This window comes from Falco biarmicus, chromosome 6 (assembly GCF_023638135.1).
Source record: "Falco biarmicus isolate bFalBia1 chromosome 6, bFalBia1.pri, whole genome shotgun sequence".
In the NCBI taxonomy this organism is placed as follows: domain Eukaryota; kingdom Metazoa; phylum Chordata; class Aves; order Falconiformes; family Falconidae; genus Falco; species Falco biarmicus.
In genome coordinates, this window is record NC_079293.1 from 29,339,177 (window position 1) to 29,364,115 (window position 24,939).

General features: G+C 37.9%; 1 protein-coding gene across 2 annotated transcripts in view; it reads right to left on the minus strand.

Moving 5' to 3' along the window:
* ROCK2 (Rho associated coiled-coil containing protein kinase 2) overlaps positions 1 to 24,939 on the minus strand; it is a 100,970-nt gene that overhangs the window by 41,185 nt on the left and 34,846 nt on the right. For both annotated transcript variants that reach the window (XM_056343963.1, XM_056343962.1), the window contains exons 2-3: positions 16,780 to 16,861; positions 6,123 to 6,223 (exon numbers count right to left, since the gene is read on the minus strand). In XM_056343963.1, the coding sequence (XP_056199938.1) occupies positions 6,123 to 6,223; positions 16,780 to 16,861 (183 nt within the window). The remainder of the gene's footprint in view (positions 1 to 6,122; positions 6,224 to 16,779; positions 16,862 to 24,939) is intronic.

Sequence of the window (24,939 nt, forward strand, 5' to 3'; positions counted from 1 at the left end):
TTACTCAAACTGAAACTGATTAAAAAAAAAAAAATGAAAAACCAAACTCAAAAAAACCCCGAACAAAACCAGCCAAACCCAAACCTCAGAATGACAGAAGTACCATCCTTCTCTACAGAACTGGAGTGTTGCTCTTAAAAATTTCTGAGTGAATGCATCTATTTCAAATCACCCTGAACACTTTAAATAAATAAATAAATAATTCTGTTTACAGAAGAGAAAAGAAATGCTTGCCTATTCCCCCTTCGAAAGTTCTGATGTGTAAGGAGAAATAAAATGCAACTCTGCTTGTATTTTTTTTATTCTGAACACCATCTATCTGTTGCATTCATTCACATTAGAAATTCTGCAAGCAGTTCACTTCAGCTTCTACCAATTTTTATTTGTCACAAAAAAAGACTGCTATTTCTTAAGTAGTTCTTAAACTCCCTTTAAAAAAAAATGGTGTAAAATTAATAACATAAAAGTTGTTGAGAAACTGAATTTAAAACTTTTATGACAAAATCTTGAAATATTTTTGAAAACTTTATCTGAATATGGGCACGAAACAAAATCCTTAAAGTACAGACTGTAAATTCATTATTCTGTTAATGAAATGTTAGATTTATGACACTTTATGAAACAACTACGAAAGGATCAGCTTTTACCATTCTTGAGTGTTCCTTGCAGAAATCAAAGTCAGAAGTATACAGCTATGTCTGAATCAGCAGAAAAAAAGAAATTAACTGCATCTTAAGTTTCCGCATTTTTTTCTTCACATTAAAATAAAAAATTCAGTGGACTAATTTGTGAAATCAGACCTAAATGGTTACAATTTTCTGGAGCATTTAAAACCCTCGCATTTAGTAAAAAACCCGTATCTCCCAACCTCGTTTAATTATGCTACTTGAAAGAATGTTTAATAGCCTCTTTTCCTGAATACCTGTAAATGTTTCAGGTCCATTACATCTGCAGTACAAAGCCTCAGAGGCACCTATTTGATCTATAAATCTGGGAGCATCAGCCTGCTGCTCCTGAGAAGCTGAACACATTAATGTTGGTGAAGGCAACAGGAATGATCTCCAGAAACAGATGAAGCATCAGGTGCATGTGTAAGTCTTGGAAAGGGTGAGAACACGAACATAAACAGGATTATTTATGAAATTGCTGTTCTTGAAATTGGGGCTTTTTGCTCTCAAGATACAGGTACAAAAGTTTTAGGATTAGTACCTTGGATAGTTTAACACTAACCAACGACCTTCTGTATAGGTAGATCAAAAAACCTCCAACCAAACACCAAATCAGAAACATGTTCTCTACACGCATTAACAATTCTCCAAGCATGTATATTCTAAGATGTTAACAATCTACCAGCTAGTGAAGATGTCCTAAGAAAGGATTCTGGAAACTAATCTCCTTCCCATTTACTAATCTCACATGGGATTATTTACAAAGACTTGGTACACCACTCCATATACCCATATTTATGGTATACTCCAAAAAGTAGAGCTTTTGTAATTGTTCTTAAAACTAGAAGATGCATAAAGACCAGCAACCTCAAAAAGATATTGTTTAATTGAAGATGCATTTTCTGTGAAAGTTCGTGTAAAGCTCTGCGATGTATTTATTCGTTTACAGTTCCTAAAATCATTGTGTACTCTTGCCCGGGTGTGGTTTGCATAGCTACCTTCATTTACAAGAATAATTGTCTCCCACTACTTGGGGGGGGTGGGGGGGGGTGGGGGGAGGGGAAATTCTCGGAAAGTCAGCACAGCCTGAAGCAAGCTCATGCATAGGAGAAGCGAAGTAAACCAGAGGGACCGGAAATCATAGTCTGTGAACCTTTCTGAGGTAGTGCCAACAGGTCACTAGTTGGCTAAATTATTTCTTGAAAAAATTTCAAGATAGCTTCATTCTCTTTACAAAAATCAAGGAAATAAAGCAACAACTAGCTTACTGGCACATCCAAAGACCGAGTGTGTCTTGGCATACCTTACAGGTGAAGAGACCTACTGGTGCTATTGCCCCTTTTATCACCACCATGGCCAGGCCGCTGGAGACAGCCTATTTAGCTGTTAACCACTGTGCTCTTTACCCAGAGCTGTATCTGTACATATATATAGAGACTCATATAGCAGATTATTCATGTATTAAACTGTCACGATGTTTCAATTTCTTCCAACCGTTTAAATGAACTGCCAAATTTAAACTGCAGCTCACCACAGTAACTCTCAAAATAGGCAGGAAAATCCCTTCGTGCCTTCAGCACTGAGTAACATGGCCTCGTTTAACTTAGGAAAATGCATTAAGAAATAAGAATTTCCCTACTCTGCTTCATCTGTCTAAGACTTTCAAGAAACAAGTGCACACAAAATGCATCCATAATTTCATGTTGGAAGACAGTCTGTAGGCAAAGAAAATAACATATCCACTTGAAGTTATCAGTTTGAGCATGTAATATTGATAATGGTACCATCTCTTTTATCATAAAAGAAAATTAAGATCTTGGAGTGGAGCTCTGAAATGAGCTCTAAGGTTTGAAATAATCACAAATATCCTAAAATACTTAATACAGCCATAAGAAATTACTACAGATAGGGTACCAAAATTCATGTTCAGACAAATTTTCAGGTAGCAGACCGTGACTGCTTTTTTTTTGTATTACTAAGGAAGTGTACATCAGCAGTGGCTGTGGAACTAAACCTAATAAAGCACTTAATGGAAAAAGTTAAACCAGCACCTGTTTACATGGGCCATGACAACCACTGGCTTGCAATGCTAAAAAATCATATAGTAAAGACAATCAGCCAGACCATCCTTTACTACCCAAATACAAGGAAGACTTAGCCTTGCTTTAGTTTTCTATTTCAGTGCATAAATAAGTCAGTCCGCTACATCACTGCAATGTTTACTTTGTGATTAGAACTGGGAGAAGGATCTAAGGGTATGTTTCAATTTCAAATCAAGAAGATTTTTCCTCAAGTGAAAACAAACAACAGGTACTCAAGATGTGCTTTCATAAATTACTGTTTCTGCATAAACCAAAAATAACATATTAAGCACCATAATTCAATTTTTCTGTCTGCCCTAGACACCAGTCACTTTTATTCAAGGCACTGCATAAGAAAAGGAGTGATCTGCAGCTGGTAATTACCTTCTTAGCTTTCCCACCACAGACCCAGCAAAGCCAGAGGCCAGAACTCAAGAGTAAAGCTTAATACTTCTGGAGCTACAAGGAAATTGTTTTTCCACCCAAGCCAGATGCTCATATCAGAGGCATCTGATCTCTCTTTACTGGAGAGTATTTTTTAGTTTTCTGGGGAGAAGAAGGGGGGTGGGGAAATGAGGCTTTTCTAAAAAATCTAGCTATAAGATACAACAGTAGAGTGTTTTCCTTCTTGCTAGAGTCTGGAAAGCTGATGTCTCCACACCACTTCCTTCACAAGAATATGCTCTACTGGGCGGAAAGCTTGGGGGAAACAAAATTAAATTAAGGACATCATAGCAGACTATTTTATGCTGTATATTAACATACTCGGTTTTGGCTTGTTACATTTAACTATTACAAATATTTGTGCTACAAGTGTTTATGCATAACAGCATACACTGATAACATGACATTCATAAATTTAACTCATGTACTTAATCATGTTTTATTTATGGTTCTTTCTGCATTAAGCCCCCACTGAAGCAAATTTCTATTTTGATCACAGAATGTATTGCAAAATATTTTGATTGCCACAAATCCGTCACCTGCAACTGTGGTGTTAACATTTTGAATGGAGTAGAAATAGATATAGCTTAGCTCAATAGTTTAAACTTGTATCATACCTTGTGAGGCAAAAAATCTAGGTATGTATGCCCTGATCACCAGCTAATATTAGTTCAGTTTTACAGCTGTATTTTTTAACCCACTGTTTTTCAGCTGTAAGACTGTGGAAATCCTAATGTTATGCATTCCACAAAAAGTGTTCTTTTAAATTGGCATTAAGTACAGAAGAGGTCCATATGACATACAGAAGCTCCCTTCTCCAGTACCAAGTATTCTTAGTTGTGGGTTTTTTTTTTTTTATTTTGGGGCTTGAAGGGCTTATTTAAAGAATTAAAAAACCCCAAACCCCATCATTATATGACCAAGTGACAATGCATTTTACCATCACACTATAATGCTGAGACAAATGAGAAGTTTGTCTTCATATCCCTCAAACTACCTAACTGCAGCACATACACTGTGAAAAATCATCAAAAATCATCTCTAGTTTAGAATTTAAATTGTGCATGACACAGTGAATTAAGAAAAAAACCTCCATTCTAAACCAGGACAAATTAATAAATTATTTTTGAAATGGAACGTTAAAAAGAAAACAATATTTTGAAAAACTATTAAGTTCTTAGAAATACACATAAAACCAATGTATTTTGATTTTTGAAGCACATTAAAAATACAGTTCTCTTGGATGCTTCCAGCAAATATATCAGTGTGATACCCAAAAAATGCACATGACTTCTGTTATTGGGATCTTCTTTTTCATCTTCTGCGCCCCCCCGCCCCCAAATGCACAAGGCACTGCTCTTTACAACTTGATTCTTCACTGACTTCCCATGCAAGTTCATGAAAAAGGAGTATCTCTGTTAGCTACTGTAAGTGGATATATATGATGATAAAAATGTTTAAGAGAAGATTTTAAAACAAACCATTTGACGTGACTGTCAATGAAATGACAGAGAGTAGAGTGCTTTCTTACAAAGCTCCCTGCGGCAGCCCCTTCTCAATGTAAGGAAGAGGGAGCCATGCTTTTATGTAATAGAGAAGAGGAAGCTACATTCACATGTTGCCACGCTTGGATGAAGTTGCTTTAAAAAACAACCTAAATGAATAAAAATTGTTGATTAAATTGTTAACTGTCACATGAATAACATCTAAACTTGCAAATTACTCATGAGTCATGCAAACAGCATTAGGCTACTTGCAGGGCTTTCTTCCCAGTTCCAACAAATTTCACCAATACGAAGATGGAAAATACACAAAATTTTATAAATGGATAATGAATTTATTGCTATTACATACTGTGTACCTCCTACAAGCACTTCAAAGCTAAGATCTCGCCAAATTCTTCAACAGAACTCCAGAACATCTTTGTATTTTCCAAAACTGCTTTACAAGACAATACGACTTTCCCACCTTCCTAGTGCAAAATTAGCACAGAACACTAAAATGGCAGTTCCATGTCAAAAGGCACAAGCAACAGGGTAATTTTTGTTACTTTGTGGCAACAAGATAATAAGCTTCAATTGCTGCAGATCAGTTGCTCCCCTTTCCATTGAGTTGTTCTACATCTCTCTTCCTCTAAAAATGCTTACACAGAAAATTATCATGCATCTGCTGGTGCAGTTATCTGTTAGCTCATTATAACTTGTCTCTGGTGTTTGTATTCTCAGATTCTGTTTGGTGCTTACATCCACAGCTTATTTCAAAACTGACATGTCAATCCATCTTTTACATATGCTCACATTTTTGTGCTATTTATCACACAGTATGTATGACATGGAAGTCTAGGAAAAATCAAAATTAAATGAAAAGCAGGCTATGCATGACACACTAAGTTACTTTTTGTATTGTGATTGCTTTTTTCTTTAAAATTTAAATTTATATTGCAGAGAAATTCTAAAGTAATCCCATTCTTACATTAGATATTATATAGGGTAATATGTTGAGTAGACAATGTTAAGTGTCTTTAAAGAAACCAAACTCAAATGAGTCGTATATCAGTTAAACACAATGCAAGCATCACAATTATAAGAGCAAAACAAATTTTTTTGTTGCTTGCTCTTTGAGAGGAAGGTTTCAGGTATTGTTATACAGTGATACTTATGGTGAAAAAAAAATAAATTAGAATTGCCATGAACTGCCTTTTTCATTTTGATCAAAGGATAAAAATGGTTTCCCAAATCCTTCCCTTCCAATCAATCATGTTTTATACGTGGATGCACTGTTTACTATGCACAGAAATTACCTCACGATAAAATGAATGTAACACTTATTCCTTATAACAATGCATTTTTAGATATAAAGCATGCAAGACTGGGGAAGGTTTTGGCTAAAGCTGTAAATCTGTCTAATCATTAAAATACTGCATTCTTACCAGCTGCACTTCTCCAAAAGCCCCTCTTCCAATCACCTTAACAACATCATAGTCTTCAGCTTTCATTTGTAAAGCTCGGATTTTTTCCACAATCTTCTCATCTAAAACAAATAAAAGTTTTGATAATACATGTATTAACAAAATCAAGACTTTTCTCTAACATTTTTCATTTATAGTCAAAATAATATGGTTTTATTTAAATGTTTAGAGCTGCCTTGGTAATTCTTGAAATCTGCAGTCACTATTAATGTCCCCTTTCATTACTGTTTGGAAACTATTAACCCTCTACCTTTAGCTGTAACAACCAAATTAGATTTTGCTGACTCTCATTTCACACCTTTAATAACCATTCACAAGCTTACAGAGAGACTCTGGTAATGAAAAGAACCAGAGATGCCTATCTTGAATTTTCAGACAATTATTCGTTGCCACCCACTGTGCTGCCAGGATCCAGACACTCCACTGATAATGCAGGAGTGTAAAGTACCTGGTACACACAAAAGCACTGCAGGTGCAACCTGTTCCTACACACCCAGAGGGTTCAACAGCAGTAAAACAGGGCGGGATATAACTCAGTAACCTTCATGTACAACTTCAGATCATTCAAGGATATGACTTCAGATCTACTCATTCAATCCATATGAAATATTAATTCAAGTTGACATATATCTGTGTAAATGCTGACCATCTCAAAGTACTTTTTAGTGTTCACTGCATGTGTAGTTCTACACTTTTTAAAAGTAGGTGTACAATGCGCTGTTCAAGTATCCTCTGGTGCAATATTCTGTAGATAAGCTCTGTCTTTCAGCATTTTTCTTGTTGGCAGCTGTGGGAATCTGTAAGGGAAACCAGTGAGATTCTGACCTCTGACAAATTCTAAAAACATACAAGGTCCTAGACTCTTTGATTTTGTCAATGTAGCATGCCAGTGCATGCATTCCTGACTAAATGCATTTTAAAAATTGATTCTTATTACAAGGACAAAAAATAATGGGAGCAATGAATGGAATCCATAATACTCAAGGTAATCTTTCTTAAGAGTTACAAGCTTTGATGCTGCCCACACACACACTCAAGAGGAAGAACAAAAAAGCAAAACAGGCTGGCTGGAACAAGACCTGGGAAAAGCACGTAATTGTATCAAAAACTGTGGATGCTCATATTCAGAGAGGAGTAGAGGTATATATTGCACCAGATTCCTGTTTAGGGTCAAAGACTGTGGAATTCGATCCCAAGAAAGGCATTAAAGGGGATCTCAGATCTGAATTTAGGGAAAAAAGGATCAGAGGTATGGTTAATTCAGTATGACATTAAAGACTACATTGTCAGCAGTGAGTTAATAATAACTAACATCTAGTAAATAGTTTAACCATTCCTGCCTATTCATGAAAAGCAATCTGGCAGGCCACAAGCAATCCAGGAGATGCCTGACCATCAAGAACATTTCTTTTGACCCAAGTGAGCAACAAGCCCAATCAGGGAGGCACTCTGATCAGTTACTCACAAACAAGAAAGAAGTAGCCGGGGATGACAAAGTTTGTAGCAGCCTTGGCTGAAGCAACCATGCGAACATGGAAATTAAGACCCTGAGAGAGCTAAGGAAGAAAAGTAGTAGAACTTGGACTTCAGGAGAACAGACTATGGTTTGTTGAGGAAACTCACAGGCAGGATCCTGTGGGAAGCTGCTGCAGAGGGTAGAAGAGTGGGTTGATCTTCAAAGATGACATGTTCATGGCACAAGAACAGTCTGTTCAAGTTTGCTAGAAATTGAGCAGGCATGGCAGAGTGCCAGTCTGGGTGAATGGGCAACCTCAGCCTCAACTCAAGCACAAAATGTGAAGGTTTGTAACATGGAAGCGGGGATGGGCTACCCAGCAGGAATCAACCAAGCATGCAAGGATGAAACTGGGAAAGCCAAGTTCAGCTGGAATTGAAACTAGCAAGTGTTATGAAGGAAAACAAGAGCCTTTATAAATACACTGGCAATAAAAGAAAGAATAAGGTAAACGTGGGCTTGCTGCTCTCAGTGGGGTAGGGGATCGATCTAGTGCTGAAGGACATGCAGAAGGATCAAGGTACTCTATGCCTTTTTTGCCTCACACTTCACTGGCGAACTCTGCTCACAGGTCTCCCAGCTTCCTGAAACTATTAGCAGTGTCGGTGGGATGGTGAAGTATGGCAGTAGAGGAAGTCAGAGTTAAGGACCAGTAAAGCAAACTTGACATACACTCTGAGACGACACAAGATTCATCCAAGTGTGCTGAAGGAGCCAGTTAACACCATTACAAGGCTGTTATCTGTCATCACAAAAGGTCATGGCAACTCAGGGAGGCTCCTGATGACTGGTGAAGGGCAAATGTCATGTCAGTGTTCTAGAAAGGCAACAAGGAGGATCTAGAAAGCTACAGGCTGAAACAGCAGCCTAACCTCACTGCCCATGATGACCATAGAGCAAATCCTTTTGGAATCCACTTCCAAGCACCTGATGGATAAGAAAGGATGGGAACAGCCAATATGGATCTAAAAAGGACAAACTGTGTTTGATTAACCTGATTGCCTTCCATGATGAGATGTCTGTCTTGGTGGACAAGGGGAGAGCAGTACACATTTCCTTTCCTCGACTGTAGCACAACTTTCAATGCAGCATCTCAAAGTATCTTTGTAGCCAAACCAGGCTGAGATGGATTGCACAAAGAAATTACAAGGTGGGTGGAAAACTTGCTGCAGTCATGGAGTCATGGTCAGTGGTTCAAAGTTACACTGGAGGGCACCCAGACAGGATGGGTCAATGCGCAGACAGGATCCTCGCAAAGTTCCAACAAAGACAAACGCAAGTCTGGTAGCTGGGACGAAACAACACCACACAACAGTATAGGATGGCATGTACCAGCCAGAAGGCACCTTGAGAAAGGACCTGAGAGCCCTGGTGGACAAAATGAACAAAGAGGAAAGAGCAGCAAGCCTTTGCTCTGACTTCATACGAGGCTGTGTTGGTTAATACATAACCAGTAGGCTGAGGGAAGTGATTTTTCCCCCTCTTGTTTGTCACTTTGAGTCCACATCTGGAATGCTATGTCAAGCCTTGGGCTCCTCTGTGCAAGAAAAATAACAAAACTTCCCCTAGCTTAATGGATGGCCACCAAGATGCTTAGGGAGTGGGACCGCTTGATGCTCATAGAGAAACCAAAAGAACAGGAATTGTTCAGCTTAGGGAAGTCTAAATGGCTGGCCTTAACAGAAGTTGAAAGGTGGTTTTACTTCTAAGAGGTGAAAAGTGAAAGGACAAGAGGCAACAGACAAGTTGAAACATCAGAAATCCGATTTTTTAAGAAAAGAATCCTTAGACCTGGGGAATAGAGCAGACTTTCCAGTGCAGCTACAAAACCTCCCTCTTTTGAAATTTTCAAAATTTAACTGCACAAGGACCTGAACAACCTGATTAACACCAAAACTGGTTTAGCTTTGAGCAGAGTTGCACCAGTGGATCTCCAGAAGTCCTTCCTAACCTGTGGAATGCAAAAATGCAACTGAAAATTTATTCTTCTGAGGAAAAGATTAGGTGTGAAGGGGAAGCGGAGAGATTTAATGAAAAAAAAAGTTAATGAGGGAAAAAGAGTCTGCTAGTAAAGTTGTAAGGACAGAGGCAAGTAAAAAACCTCAAAAGCAGACAAATTTGCTACATTCAGTGTACCAATAAGACTGAAATAATCCAGAGTGTGAACAGGAAAAGGAGTCATGATAATTCTGAGGCCGTTTTCTATATTGAATCACAAAAGCTTAGACAGGAAGCTTAGAACAGCAACAGTGCTTCACCCACACCAAGTTTATTATTTTGTTCATGATGTGAACTTAATTTTGCAGTTTGGGAAGGGACGACTGTGCTTGGAAGCTTAATTGCAGATCAGAAGCTTTGGCACAAGATGAGGAGGACAAATGCAAATTCACAGGAAGCAGCAGTACAGGAGTATCAGCAAGTTTCAAGTCGGAGAGAATGCGCAATTACGTGTTTGAAGACAATTTTAATTCTCATGAGGGAGGGGAATCACATTGATTTCAGATGTTTCTGGGATGTTTCAAATGTGTGAAATGAGATGGCAGGGATTTATACATGCTGAAAGTAAGAGCAGGGTGTAGTTTTACATAGCTCCATTATTGGTCAGGAACTCACAGGAATACTTCTGTGTTCGAAATACAATACCGAAATTATAAACAATGTTAATATAGCTCCAGTGAAACTGTTTAAGCATTAAACATTGCAGTTAAGCAATGAAATACCCAACAATATGTGAAGTAAGCAAATGAGATACCAACTGAGAGGAGTTACCAGTTTTATCATCCCCGTGAAATGCTGAGGATAGAGAAATCCTACTTGCTCTAGTAAAAGATTAATAGAAGAGAGAATGGACTATTTCTGCTGGAAGGGCCCTACAACAATTATCTGGTGTTAACTGCCTGACCAATTCAGGGCTGACCAAAAGTTAAAGCAAGTTATTAAGGGCATTGTCCAAATGCCTCTTAAACACTGACAAGCTTGGAGCATTGACCGCTTCTCTAGGAAGCCCATTCCAGCACTGGACCACCTTCTTGGTAAAGAATGTTTCTTAATATCCAGTCTAAACCTCCCCTGGTGCAGTTTTGAACCATTCCACATGTCCTCTCACTGGATTTCAGGGAAAAGAGATCAGCGCCTCCCTCTCCACTTCCCCACCTCAGGAAGCTGTAGAGAGCCATGATGTCACCCCTCCTAACTCCTTTAACTAACATTTAATAATCTCAGTTAAAAATAATAATCATCATCTAGCAATGCAGGTGTTGTGGAGCTATCAGTTATACAGATGGATTTTCTGTTTTGTCATAACATTTAGACAGATATGGAACAAATAATCAAAGCATTGGAACTAACCTGAATCAAAAAACAGGCTGCAAGGTGGCAAGCTCAGAGAAATCCTTAAGCAATGCCGTAATTGCAACATGGTGGATCATACGGTTTAGTTCATGTATCACATAACAATCTAATTCAAGGTGCAGGAGACATTTCCACACTACCCTTTTAGCAGAGGACTGAATTTTCACAAGGTTTCACACAGATGAGTTTGTACATTTGTGGTATCTGCATGCACAGAAACCACAGATTGTATCTTACAGCCTCATAAATTTGCAACAGCACAAAGCCCAGCAGAAGGAAAATGTCAGATTTAAAGGAAGACATTAGAGTGGATTTCCCAGCCCCAGAATATAATGGAATCTTATAAAAATATTGTGACATTTGAGTAAAAGTCCTAAAACGCAAGATGTTGTCACCTACGACTCAAGTTTCTTCTTTAACATGGGAAGGACCAGGAATGCTGGATAGCAAGTATTTAAAGACAGTTTTTGATTTACTGCTTGAAAATGGCACTATAACCTTTAAACAAATGAAGCTTCACTTTCTGAAAGGGCAGAGTGTTTGGATCAGTCACTGACAGCTGGCAGCAAGAATGTGGCTGAAGGTTACAAGTGCTTGTGAAAATGGAATAAATACCTGAATAGAAAAGTGGGGTGCAGAAAACCAAGCTTTTCTGCTCTTTAAGGGGGAAAAAAAAATGTTCACAACCAGATTATTTTCTTAAAAGTTAAAAGGGAAGTGTATTAGGTAGTTCTGGGGTGTGTATAAACGAGGAATAAAAATGCAAGGGAGTGCAATTTTATCCCCACAGACCAGACACAGTCAGTCAATGAGTGCTGCTATGGAGTACATTAAGTCAAAAGTTGCTGCCCTAGGCAAAAGTCTAGCCAGGAGTTAAAATGAAGTACGGCCAGGAAGTGCTGCAATCCCACACCCGCCCAAAACCAAACAAAAAGCACAACAGAAAGGCTAAAGTAATTAGGGGTGCATACGTAATATCTGGTCAAAGGTGTCCGAGGAACAAGAAACTGGAGACTTTGCAGGAGCAGCAGAAACTAGAAGGCATAGCTTCGGACAGGCTAGCGTTTCCCCCTCCAGAGGGAAGAAAGGGGGACACAAAGTATTTTGTCTTACATAGATAAAAGGAGCGCAAGATAGGAAAACAGAAAACAGCAGTCCTCTGACTTGCAGAGGGGACATACCTGACTTAATGAAACTAAGCCTGATGGCAGAACTGAAATGCTCTGCATCTACCAAGCACCCAAATGGAAAACTGGTTAATAACACTGACATATAACTTGTTTATATATCTAAGACAGTCTGTCTTAAACACTGTGGCTCTAATTCATGGGAGCTTGGGAAAAGTTGCTTATTTGATACCTCTCCTATCACTACTCTTACCAGAACAGTATCATTTAAGAATGGAACTAGAGCCCAAACTGCCAAGGCAACTGCAAAGACCTAGGAAGGAGTAGCCTTGAGGAAGCCAAAAAGAAACCAGAGAGGCAGTCAGCTCCTTAACTCAGTGTAAGTTCTACAATGCACTAAACTTCTAAGATTCTTCTTGGCATCTGACATTTCATCTGTCACTGACAGTAAGTATAGAGCACAGAGAATTACAGTCATGATAGGCATTAATATCATACCAGATAACACATTTCTGTTGGTAACCATATGGCTGGCATATGATTCAGCAACTTCAAGCAACATAAGAAAATGTAAGGGAAGGAACCAGAACTGTTACTTCTGCAAGAAGTTAATCTTAACAGACAAATCTTCTAAGTAAGCAGTGTCTGCTTGAAGAGGATAATGGCAAGAGCAACTTTCCAGGAAGTTTACTCAGGGGATTAGCAAAGCTGCTGCACAAGTAACACACCTGCACTGAAAGTTCCTTCTACCGTAAATACAGCCACTACCATTACACTCTAGAAGTTTGCCAACCTCCACAATATAAGCAAATCATTTTAATAATGGAGGTTTCCGATTTTTTAGTGATGCTAGGTAATGCATAGGAAGTCACTGATCCATTTTGGGAGCCGAGGCTTATGGATTATACCAGGCCTGTTGATGGCACCACCTCCTGTGCTACTGTTTGGACTTACTCAAAATCCATTCTTCATGCCCTTCTATTTCTGATTATAAGATTATGAATTATTAAATATTTTAAACTGTTGCTTAATTATTTAACTTTCTGCTCCCAGAAGTTAAAGCAGCTAACAGGCTACATAATACCTGCATGGAGACCACCAAAAAGGCACAATCTACTAAGACATGATCCAACACTTGGCAAGTCTCAGATGGCAGAAGAAGTGACTTGGAAGAATTTATTCAACCTGTTGTCATAGCCTAGATGACAGAAGAGGAGGAGACCAGAAAGATTTGTTACACTAAACCCATGCTGGAAAGCTCAAGCTTCTTTTCTAAAATAAGCAAGTTAGTTTTTGCTCTCAGAGGACCATGAGATTCCTCTTACTGTTTTAGGAATTGAGTATTACATTATGCTTTCCTGCACTATGAATACTCCAAAAAAAACCAACAAATTAACCAGAAACCTAACAGTTTAATAGGGAATAGTTGTATTATTAAGAGGCACCTAAGTATCTCATATAATAAATACATGCTCTACTTTGGTTCAGTGCCTTAGAGGAAGTGGTAAGAAATCAGAATAGTCAGGGAAAGCAGGCAATGAAAGTGTTTCTTGCATATTAAACATGTGAAGAGGCTGCTTCTGCAAAGTGGTCACAGAAACAGGATATACTGAACTTCTATAGTATGGGCAATTAATAAATTGTAGCTTTGTAAAATAAGTTAAAACATTTTGAGTTTCAGCTTGAAACTATGAGCTGAGCTGAAAATCAACTAATATTTCAGCTGAGATTCAAATGACTTCATTTTTAAATTAAAATAAGCTATTAATAAAACATTAACCTGATTAGCAATGACTGCAGCAGGTCTGGAGTAGGGTATATTGAAACCCCTGGGAATATGGTAGACAAAAAAATTTCCTTCTGAAAGTGTTACTGTGGAAGAATTAAGTGATTAAATTGACTAAGCGTGATGATTATTGCAGTGTTCTCCACAATTTTTGAAGATTTGTGTAATATGGATTAAAACAATCATAAGCAATAACTCCGCCTCAGCTGTTTCACTTCTCACTACAGACTGCAAACTCACAAGATGGCCCCACCACCTCTCCGCAGTTGCCTCAGAAAACCTTGAGGAAGGATGCAGGCTCCACGTCCCTGGCACAGACAGCTCGCCAGAGTCTGTCAGAACCTTTTGACAATAATTCCCAGCTAGGCATTTGCTACAGCTCTTCAGATGCTGAGAAAAATCAGAAGAGACAAGAACTCACTGTTCCCTAACCTAAGAGCAACAACTTAGTGTTCCATAAATTCTTAATACGATTCCCAACTCTTCTTTCAAGTCCAAGGTAGCAAGAGGCTTCAGCAAGCACATGTATGCTCTTCCTTTCCACTGATCCTTGCTACCCTCAGAAGAGTTTCCAAAAAGATATGAGCTATGGGTTCAGCAACTTTAAGTTACATAAAATGGTAATGCCACTAAGAGCTCAGTTCTCCTGTGGTTTTTTTTTCCTGCACCCGAGCAGCTCCTTATGTGCTAGCACAAGTATCAGTGAAGTGAAATGAAAATCATAAGCGGGTCTTTGCTCTTCTTGTGCCTGACTAGTTTCAACAAAAAAAAAAAACCAAACAAATCAACCACCCAGCTCTTTGCATTAATTCTGCTCAGTTCCCCAGTCAGGTTCGTAACAAACCACACAAACATTTGTGTTGGAAAGGCCTCTGAAACACATTGGTGTGCCAGGACTGATTCTTTCAGTTGCAATGCCAAAATATTACCAGCCTCAAATATTTACTCATTTCAGAAATTTTTGTTTTTAAAATAGTGTAAATCACAGAAGATATGCAGCACTATTTTTCATTCTATCTCAGGCAGTACGGAAACAGGACAGAAGTTACATGGGTGATTCCTAAGAGAGATGTACAGCATCACAATACGTAAGCCAAAATAGTTAGCTCTTACACGCTTTTCTTAAAGTTCAACAGGTAATGATGAAATGCACCACTGAAAACTCTTAATTATCTACTGTGAATTTTTTTGTAACACATTTCAGAATTTTCTTTAACTAGTATCAAGCTATTTCAACTGTAAACTGATGGTCAATTTTAAAAAAGCAGTAAAAAAATTGTGAATGAAAGTCTGTTTGGGTTTCTGCCATTGCTGGTAGCCTGCAGGCCACATCAGATGCTCGATAATATTTATTATGACAACAGAAGAGAATCTAGAGTAGGAGAAGGACCAAACCTTCAGAAAAGAGAAGACAAACAGCAAGAATGCTCAGGGGCTGCAGAAGAAAAAAAAAACCAACACACCAAACCACCCAACACAAAAACCTGTTGCCAAGGTTAAATTGTTTTCTTATAGTTGCTACTTTCAACAGGCAGAAGATACTGATCTTCTGATTAGAAGGTGGTTTCTAATTTTGTCCTACTGCAAAAATAGTACTGTAATGTAAAGACAAATCTGAACAGCTCATAAAAGTTACTGTAGTTTATATCATTTTCATATTTACTGTAGATAGGGCTCTGCCCCTCACATCACACACACAATGCACAGTTGCAGGCAACAAAATTAAAATGCTGTTCCTGATCCTTTCTTTCATAAATATTTGCTTGAATTTCTTTGAACTCAAACTGAGAAAAATCCCAAGGCATTCCTCTCCTTCCTAGTCTGCTGTTTCTTGCTTATATTGTTTCCAGTGACTTCTCCAAATGAGACTTTACTGGTGACTATAAAACTGTATGTCTAGCTACAGGGCTCTGCTAAACCTCATGGAAAAGCACTGAATATAAAACACAAAAACTCACCAAAATGACTACACCAGCCACCATTTAACTGAGGAGCATGAGTGGATATTCAAAGGAATCACAGAACAACACAGAGGGCAGACACACATAGCTCTTACCAGTAAAGAATCAAAAGAGGAGCTGCTGATAAGACTACATCTGTAGTAACCTCAAGATATGAAATAGAAAAGGTGGTGTTTTTGTTTTTAAAAAAAGTATCTCAAAATTAGCTCACTACAAAACATAGCTGTTACAAGAAGACTTACTCACTGCAACTTACATTTTAAAGCAAATAATCCACTATTTACAAGAAAAACCGTATTGTTTACATACATAGCTAGAAAACACTTAAAAAAGACAATATACAGCTACTCTGAGGTAACAACAGTCTTCAATTTTTACATGCTCAGTAAACTCCAAGATTCTGTCTACAATTACTTTGGGGAGAATCACAAACATTTACAGAAAGGTTCAAAAATGCTCCAACAGACTTCAAGGTACAATAATTTAGTTTTAAAAATCAACAGAAAGCTTCTTTGTTAGGTTAAATAAGACTGTATATACAATTTTGACATTCTGAGTAATTAATTCTTAACGAATAATAACTGGGATATGCTTTGCAAATTATGTTGCTGCATGTACTTAAGATAAAATATAACTTTAAAGGATTTTTCCAATTGTAGTTGGAAAAAATACGATCTACAGCTGGTATTTTCCAACGTATTTTCAGACTCCCCAAAATGAAACTTCTCTGTAATACATGGTCCTCCAAAGCCTTCTGAATATAGAAGCTCAGAGTTATAAAAATTAGTAAAATGAAAATCAGCAACACATTTCTGGCCACTTAGCTTCCTATGACTGAGATCACAACATCATTGTTTAAGGGCCACTTGCAACTTACATCTATTTAAGAAATTATCGATGTTCTTGTTCTTCCTCAGCGCTGGATAATCCAGATCAAGGACCAAAGAATTCAAGCCATCCTGGGGAGGGGGGGAAAAAAAAAAGTTAATTGAGTTCTAAGTATTAATAACTTTATTAAAACTACTACACTGAGACTGACTGTGTATTATTCAAGTATGCATTACATTCCTAGTAGTCAAATCAAACAATCTCTGAAGTATGATTATACATCACCAAAGGAGCTAACACACACTGACTGGCTCTAAGCTGGTCTATGAAGAGTACAGATACATTACCACTGACTAGTGGCACTGAGACTTAAACTGCAGTAGTGGTTTTAATCTTAACCAGTAAGTAATCTTACTCATTTAACACTGATTTAAGATACCCAGTTCAGTCAATCTGGGTTTATTATTTCCATTACATTTTTCCTGCATATTGAAAAACTTTGTTTGTATTGTCCACATTATTGCTTTGACCACAGTCTCTTTACCTTCTCATTCTGGATATTCAAAAAACTGCACATTTTTCTTCTTGTAAGAAAGACATAACCTAACTTAAGACAACAATTTACTACATAATTGAAGTTCACAAGGCTAGATTACTTTTTTTAAGTGACTCAACAGAAGACAAGCCAGAACTCTACATGTCGCTCTGCTACCAATTCTCAATGCCTCCACAGAAAACAACTGAGACCTCTTAAAATGGCAAGGGATGAGATCAACAAAATCTAAACTAAAAATTGTATTTGAAACGCCTGTTAGAAGACTTAACTCAATTCCACTTTTCAGCAACCTAGAAAGACTTAAAAAAATTACTCTTCAAAACACAAAGCCCTTTCCAGTTAACACAGGGACAAATAAAAATTAGTTTCAGAAAGTAAGAAGAGGGTCCATTCATATTCAGCATCTCCAGTGTTCTTCCTGAACTTTGTTCGTTGCTCTAAGAACAAAATCCTAAGACTGTTTCTTCAGGTTTTTGAGCCTTGACAGGACATCATAGCAATTCAATTCGGAGACCACATCACTTTTATTAACAGGCAGGCAACAGAACTAGGCAGCTTTTCAGTCTTCTCCATAACTGAGGCTATAGCTAACAACCTGTTGATTTTATATTGTTTTTCTTAATGTATCTGGGAAGGGATCATTTGTTGTAAACATCACTAAAATTATACTCATTCTAATAATGTATCACCTGGATAGACTTAAAGGCAAGGCTCAAGATTACAAAATACATTTTGAATGCCAGACTGTCCTAAATATGCACATGCATAAATAAGACCAGGGGTCCTCAAACTACGGCCTGCGGGCTGGATACGCCCCCCCAGGGTCCTCAATCCGGCCCCCGGTATTTACAGACCCCCCTCTGCCAGGGGCTGGGGGGGAAACCAAGCAGCCGCAGATGACTGCCTGCCACTGCATCCGCGTGCCGGCCCCCTGGTTAAAAAGTTTGAGGACCCCTGAATAAGACTATCTCATCTGTGGAGGTGTCACTACTCACCACAAAAAACCTGAACGATTAAGCACGCTTTCAAAATAAGGAGATGAAATTGTGATTAACTTATTTATTTTAACCTCCTAACAAATGAAAATGTCTTAGGAAGTGTCATAGACAAGCTGACAAAATACGGCTTAGAAAAATGAAGTGCATTAAAAACTGGCTGAAAGATCAGGCCCAGAAGATTGTGATCAGGGGCACAAAAGTGCAGTTGAAGGCCAGTCACTAGTAGCACACCCCAGCATTCAGCACTGGGGCTATTTCACATCTTCAGTACTCTCATTACACTTGCTGCACCCTGCAGGCAATACAAAACCAGGGGGAGTGGTTGATCCACTAGAGGATCATGTTGCCATTCAAACGGACCTCGAAAGGCTGGAGAACTGGACAGAGGAGAATATTACAAAGTTCAACAAGGAGAAATGCCAAGATCTGCATCTGTGGAGGAATAACTCTAGGCACCAGGTACAGCTGGGGCCTGACAAGCTGGCAAGCAGCTTTGCAAAGAATGACCTGAGGGTCCTGGTGGACCACAAGCTGACCATGACCCACCAATGCACCCTCGCAGGGTAAAAAGACCAACAACATTTGGGCTGCATTAGGGAAAGCATTGTCCACAGGTAAATGTAGGTGATTCTTCTGCTCTACTCAGCACTGGTGAAGCCACACCTGGAGCACAGTATCCACTCCTGGGCTCCTCAAACCAAGGCAGGGACTTACTAGAGTAAGTCCAGTAAAGGGCCATGAAGATTAAGGTACTAAAGCACTTCTTGTAAGAAGAAAGGCTTGGATAGCTGGGACACTTCAGCTGGAGAAGACTCCAGGCAGAGGATCTCATCAATGTGTGTAAGTATCTGATGAGATGGAGTGAAGAAAAGGTAGTGCTCACTGACAAGACAAGAGACAATGGGCACAAGGTAAACCGCATGAAATTCTATCTGAACACAACGCTTTTTTTCCTGCAAGTGTGGTCAACCACTGGAACAGGTTTCCCAGAGAGGTTGTGGAATCTCCATCAACGGAAATACTCAAAACCAGACTGGACGTGACCCTGAGCAACCTACTCCAGCTGACCCTGCATCAAGCAGGGATGTTGGACTAGATCTCAAGAGGACTTTGCCAACCTCAACCATTTTGTGATGTAATACAGTATTTCCAATGCTACACAGAGAAAACGTGGAATTTTACTCTTGAATCTGTGTAACATGAACTGTGTCTTACACATCGCTGTTTAGAATTTCCTTACAAAAAAAAACATAAAACTGTTAATGAGCAAAAAGGGAAGCCAGTGAAGAAGACACAGTATCAATCTTAGTTACATTAAGAACAATATTTATAGGCGTTATTTCAGCCTTGACTGCAACTGTTCCTGCAAGACCCATTATAGATAAAGGACTGATGGATGAGAACATCATACTCGTCTTTCTGAGGGACAGATGACTTACTACCTATTCTTAAATTTGATGACATTTTTACAAAAAGAGACAATAAAACCAAATCAAAGTAACAAAGCTGTTAAATACTTATGGATTAGTCACTGCATGAATTGCATGGGAACTGCACAATAACCTGGACAAATCCAACAAAGTACTGCCTTGAGGTGACTTCCTGCAAAATAATGTGACAGAATCTGTAATACCAAACTCTTTATTTAGCAAAAAGTAAAAAAAAAAGGATATCTCATTCTATAGAATACAGATCTTTACCTTGTAACATGTAGAAAAGGACCGTACTGAATGTTCTGATGGAGAACAGCTGGGCCAACTTTTATATTTTACCTAGCACAGTGAAGTCTCAGTTCCAGTTAGCTGGTAGTCTACACACAATGCCTAACTTTTAACATCAAATACGACTTGAAGGCATGCTTTCATTAACATATTTGCAATATAACTGCATTAATATATTACTGTAGTTTACAGTATCAGTTTACAGCATCAAACTAAAAGAGTTTTTCCTATTCTTTAGAATTCCTTTATGCAATTAAGAGTTTCACAATTGGTCCTGAACATATTTTTTCTGATGAATTACACTTCTCATTTCTAGTGCACAGTCTCAAACATAAAAACTAGTTTTCTAGATCTCTGAGCACCTTCTTAATCTATTTTGCTCTTCACAGCCTAACACCTTTTTTGTCACTCATTTTACATTCATCTTTAATCACTACTGAAACAATACTTTAACCATCACTGACAGCTGGGTAGACATTTTAAGAGAGGTGTAAAAGCAGTCTCTGCTAACACAAACCAATAAGGCATATTTTGTTCTTCATATTTGGGGGGGGAGGGGGCGGAAGGAGCAAGGTCACCTAATATTTTAATGCTTTTTATACAAAGATATTTCAGAGGTTGACCAAGCAAAATATTTATAGTGTTTTCTTCTACCCTGTGCACAAAGTCAGGGAACAGAATGAAGTTACTATCCCCAAGAGTCATTTTAGGAAAGTTTGATTAGAGGTCCAGAACAACCATAACTTCCAATTTAAATGGAGCTGTATATTATCGTTTCAGGTGTCACTGTTTTTTCTCCTGTGTCATTCTGACTCCACAGCCTTTTTGTGGTCTATAAAAACAAAAAATCAGCTGCAAAAATGGTTCTAATAGGTCTTTCAGCCTCCTTTTCATGGACTTCTGGTAACAATTTTCACAAGTAGCTATTAATGAACAGAAATTTCAGAACAGCACAACCACCTATCTTAACTATTTGGAAGTGTCCTAACTCTTGAGGACAGTCAGCTACAGCTGGCATCAAAGAGAAGTGATTAGTATCAGCATCATGAGGAACAGAAAGAGCGACTTTTTTTTTTATCCCTATGAACAAACTTCATTATCATACTCTTCTGCAGACAGGATTTTAAGCTCTTGAACATAATTTTAAGGTAAGGGATTTCGAGTTCATATCAACGTGTAGTTTACGAAAGACTTGTCTTGCACATTAGCACTTCGTCAAAAGGTGTTTCCTTAAAGCTTAAATTTTCATTTAAAAAACATGGTTTACATGACAAAAATTACACTGCAATTAAGAAGCTGGGTCAAAAGATTACACAGTAAAACAGACTGTTCAGACTGAAGAGAAGTAATCCAGGAAATGACATCTCCTCTGTCTAGGCCTCACAGATAAAGTCACTTCAACCAGGAAATATGTTATTAAAGGGATTTCACTGTTAGCTTCCTCTTTCTGCTATTACAGAAGGCTCAGAAACTAACAGGCCAAAAATAGCAGCTTCCAAACAAATGCACTGTTGGCAAAGACAGCTCTGCTCCCATCAAAAGCCTTTCGCTCATGGCAAACAGGCTAAAATGATCTCCACAGACTGTTTTCCAAGAGAAAAGTCCAAACTTCCTATTTTTGCAACATCCTCCTACACCAGAGGAACGGTTCCTGGCCACTATGTCAGCAGCCACTACCTCTAGGGACAACATGGAGCCTGGCTTTCCCAGCAAGCAGCTTGCAACTGTTACAGACATCAATGAACTGAAGAAAAAACAGGCAAGAAAAGTTCAGGAGATACAGGAACAAAATGTTCATGTTTTTCTCTGACAAAAGGTGCAGTAATAGGGAAAAATAATGGTAGCTTCTAAATAACAAACTCAATTCCAGCAATCCCACTGAAGCCCTCACCAAATTATACCATGCTGTGCTGATAAAATTTCTGAAACTGAAATACCTATTTGAACCTGTCCAACATTGATATAGACAGGTAAATTCCACAGGGTGTTACAACAGCTTTCGCTTCTTGGATTTATTCCTCAATTTCATCATGAGAAAAAAAGTAAAACTCAAGCCCAGAAATAAGATGACTGAACAGAAGAGGGATAAGTTCTTTGGGGATATGATTCATAATCCTGCAATAACCAGAAAACCGAAGACGACTAACCTAGTGAAAGATGTCCCTGCCCACGGCAGAGGGGTTGGACTAGACAATCTTTAAAGGTCCTTTCCAACCCAAACCCATGTGATTCTATGAAAACTTCACTGAACATGCTAGTTAAAATACGTTAGAAAACCAAAACACTATTCTTTTCCCCCCTTCCAAGTCCTCAAATCAAATTTAATAAAATATGCTGCAGCAGAAAGGATAGAAAAAGTCTGTAACTTCCGATTACTTTTCTCTAACTTGACCTACATGCTTTTTAAGGCCAAACTTCCTAAATCTGTGCACACAGGAATTGTCCACCTAATGACTCTTCACCAGGATTAAACCCCCACTATATTCTTCCATATGCCAAATGGACCCTTAAATCATTCTGGTCTTTCCTGTGCGATTACTTCTTTCCATATCATAGAATCTACCTTTGGATACAACGATAACAGCTCTGTAGGAGCATATAATATGAAAAACAACTGAAAGGTCATATGCAAGGCAAATACACCATTTTCCCAAGCTTATCCTACTCAGTGATGATTAGGATATGTTGCAATTCATTTTTCTCTTTCTTAAGCATAACTAGTATGTGAAGGAATAATTCAGGGCACGATAATGCAGCCAACATTTACTACTGGGAGGTCTTGCTATTCTAAAAGTTCTTTAAGAGTTCTACATTAACAGATTTAAGTTTTAACAGTATTGAGTATGTACAGATTAGAAACCTGAAAGTGGCTGCTGTCCTCAAATAAGTATGTAAATACTTTATAACAGGTTTTACTTACAATCTGATTTCTGTATATGAAGGTAAACAAACACTGAAATTATTTAAATGACTGAAATGGTTTTAATGTTGCCTGCTGTTGAATAATGCAAATTTTTCTTCATTGTACCAGCACTACTCCCCAAGGACCATCATTTCATGCGCAACATCCTACACGCATATTTTAATGATTTATACAATTTACCTTGTTATTTGAAAGGCACAGTGTCAAACTGTTCCACTGGAATGACAGGATGATAATAGACCAAAAATAACTTCATCCTTAAATACTAAGAAAAAGAATAATCACAAAATTGTTAAGGAAGGAACAACAGTGTGGAACAGCAAAAGCATGTAAATAAAGATCAGAAAGACAAAGGTATATAATGCGTTGTAGTTTACAAGGAACAAGCGGAAATAATGGAAGATACTTTATATAAGAATGATTAAATAAAACTCCATCAGGAGTTAAGAAAGGCAAAGAATGCACAGAAGGCTTAAGTTTTCCATGCTTTCTTAAACTGTGGTTTGTTATTGTTACATATCTGGACACATTTACAAGGGATAAGAACGGGAAAAAATCCTAAAGAAAATCACTATACATGAAGAAATGTGCTGAGGACAGTAAGATCAACCCAAATTCACTCTAAAATATTTAAGGAGACTGTCTTAATCAAACTACTTTGAGAACTCAGCAGAACAGGACTGAAAAGGGCAAATCAAAGCACTACTGCTAAAAGGGCACGGGGCTTCCCAAACTACAGATCAGAATACTTGGGGAGAGGGAGTTAGAATAAGACATTAATTAATCTGTAAACACCTAGAAGTTCTTATACGTTAACATAAGATCCAGGGTTTAAGTGTTCCTCTAAGAATAAAATTGTGTCATGATATTCCATCAGAAAATATATATATATATATATATATATATCTCATCAATAAAACAAAACATCTTAACATCGGAATAACAGACAAGACTCATCTTTCTCACTAGCAAAATAAAAAAAATACATAGAGAAAAAAAAAATCATAGAGAAAACGTCCAAAAGGTAATTATCAGGAGTTTGGTAATTATCAGGATTTGCAAAAGCGTGTCAAAAAGAAATTCCCCTGGGTTTGTCCTGTTCCAGTCCTACAGAATATTTTCATTACTACAATAAAGCAACAGAATACGAAACTAATCTATTAAGAACAAATAAAACTCAGCAAACAACGCCAAGCTCAGAGTTCTGAGCACATGCTGTTTATCGCATTTAAAATTATCTCAAAATGAAGGAAAAAATCTGGAAAAAATAGTCAGATCCAATTCAAAGGATAAGCACAAAAAGAGCAGAAAAATCCCCACCAACATACGCTTTTGAAAGAAATTAAATGAACAGAACATGAAAATGCAAATAATAAATAAACAGGAAGATAACAGAAAAACACACAGGGTATTATAGCAGACTAGAAATCCAGTCTAGGATGCATAAACAGGAGGTACATTGTATAAGACCTCACAGAGAACTAAGATTCTTTTGTAAATACAGATCAGAAATAATTTGCTGGTATTGTTACAGCCCAATTCAGAATATGGCGTCCAGCTTTGTGAATCCCTATACAAAGGATTGCAAAAGATAAGATGGAAAAGAACTGAAGGGAAGTTAACAAGAGCAAGGAAGTGATAAGCAATATGTGTTTGGGAAGACTGTGGAGACCAAAGACTTCAGCCTTAAAAAAGGTTTGCCTAAGAGAAGACAGGACAACTCCTTTCAGAACATAAAAACCTGTTAAAAGCAATGATGATTATGACAACGGACATTTCCTCACATCCCCAGAAACAGCATAAAAAATTAGCTCAATTAGGAGTGAAGATTTAGGTTACAGATTAGGAAAAAAATTCTCGATAGCACTAGTGAAGAACTGATGTAATATACCTACCCAATGAAGCTCAGAAATTGCCTTCACAAGAGATTCACAAGTAAGAGAAATATTTATTATAATAGATCCAGCTGTGGAACCTACCTCTGTGAAAAGGACTTTACCAATGATCCTTC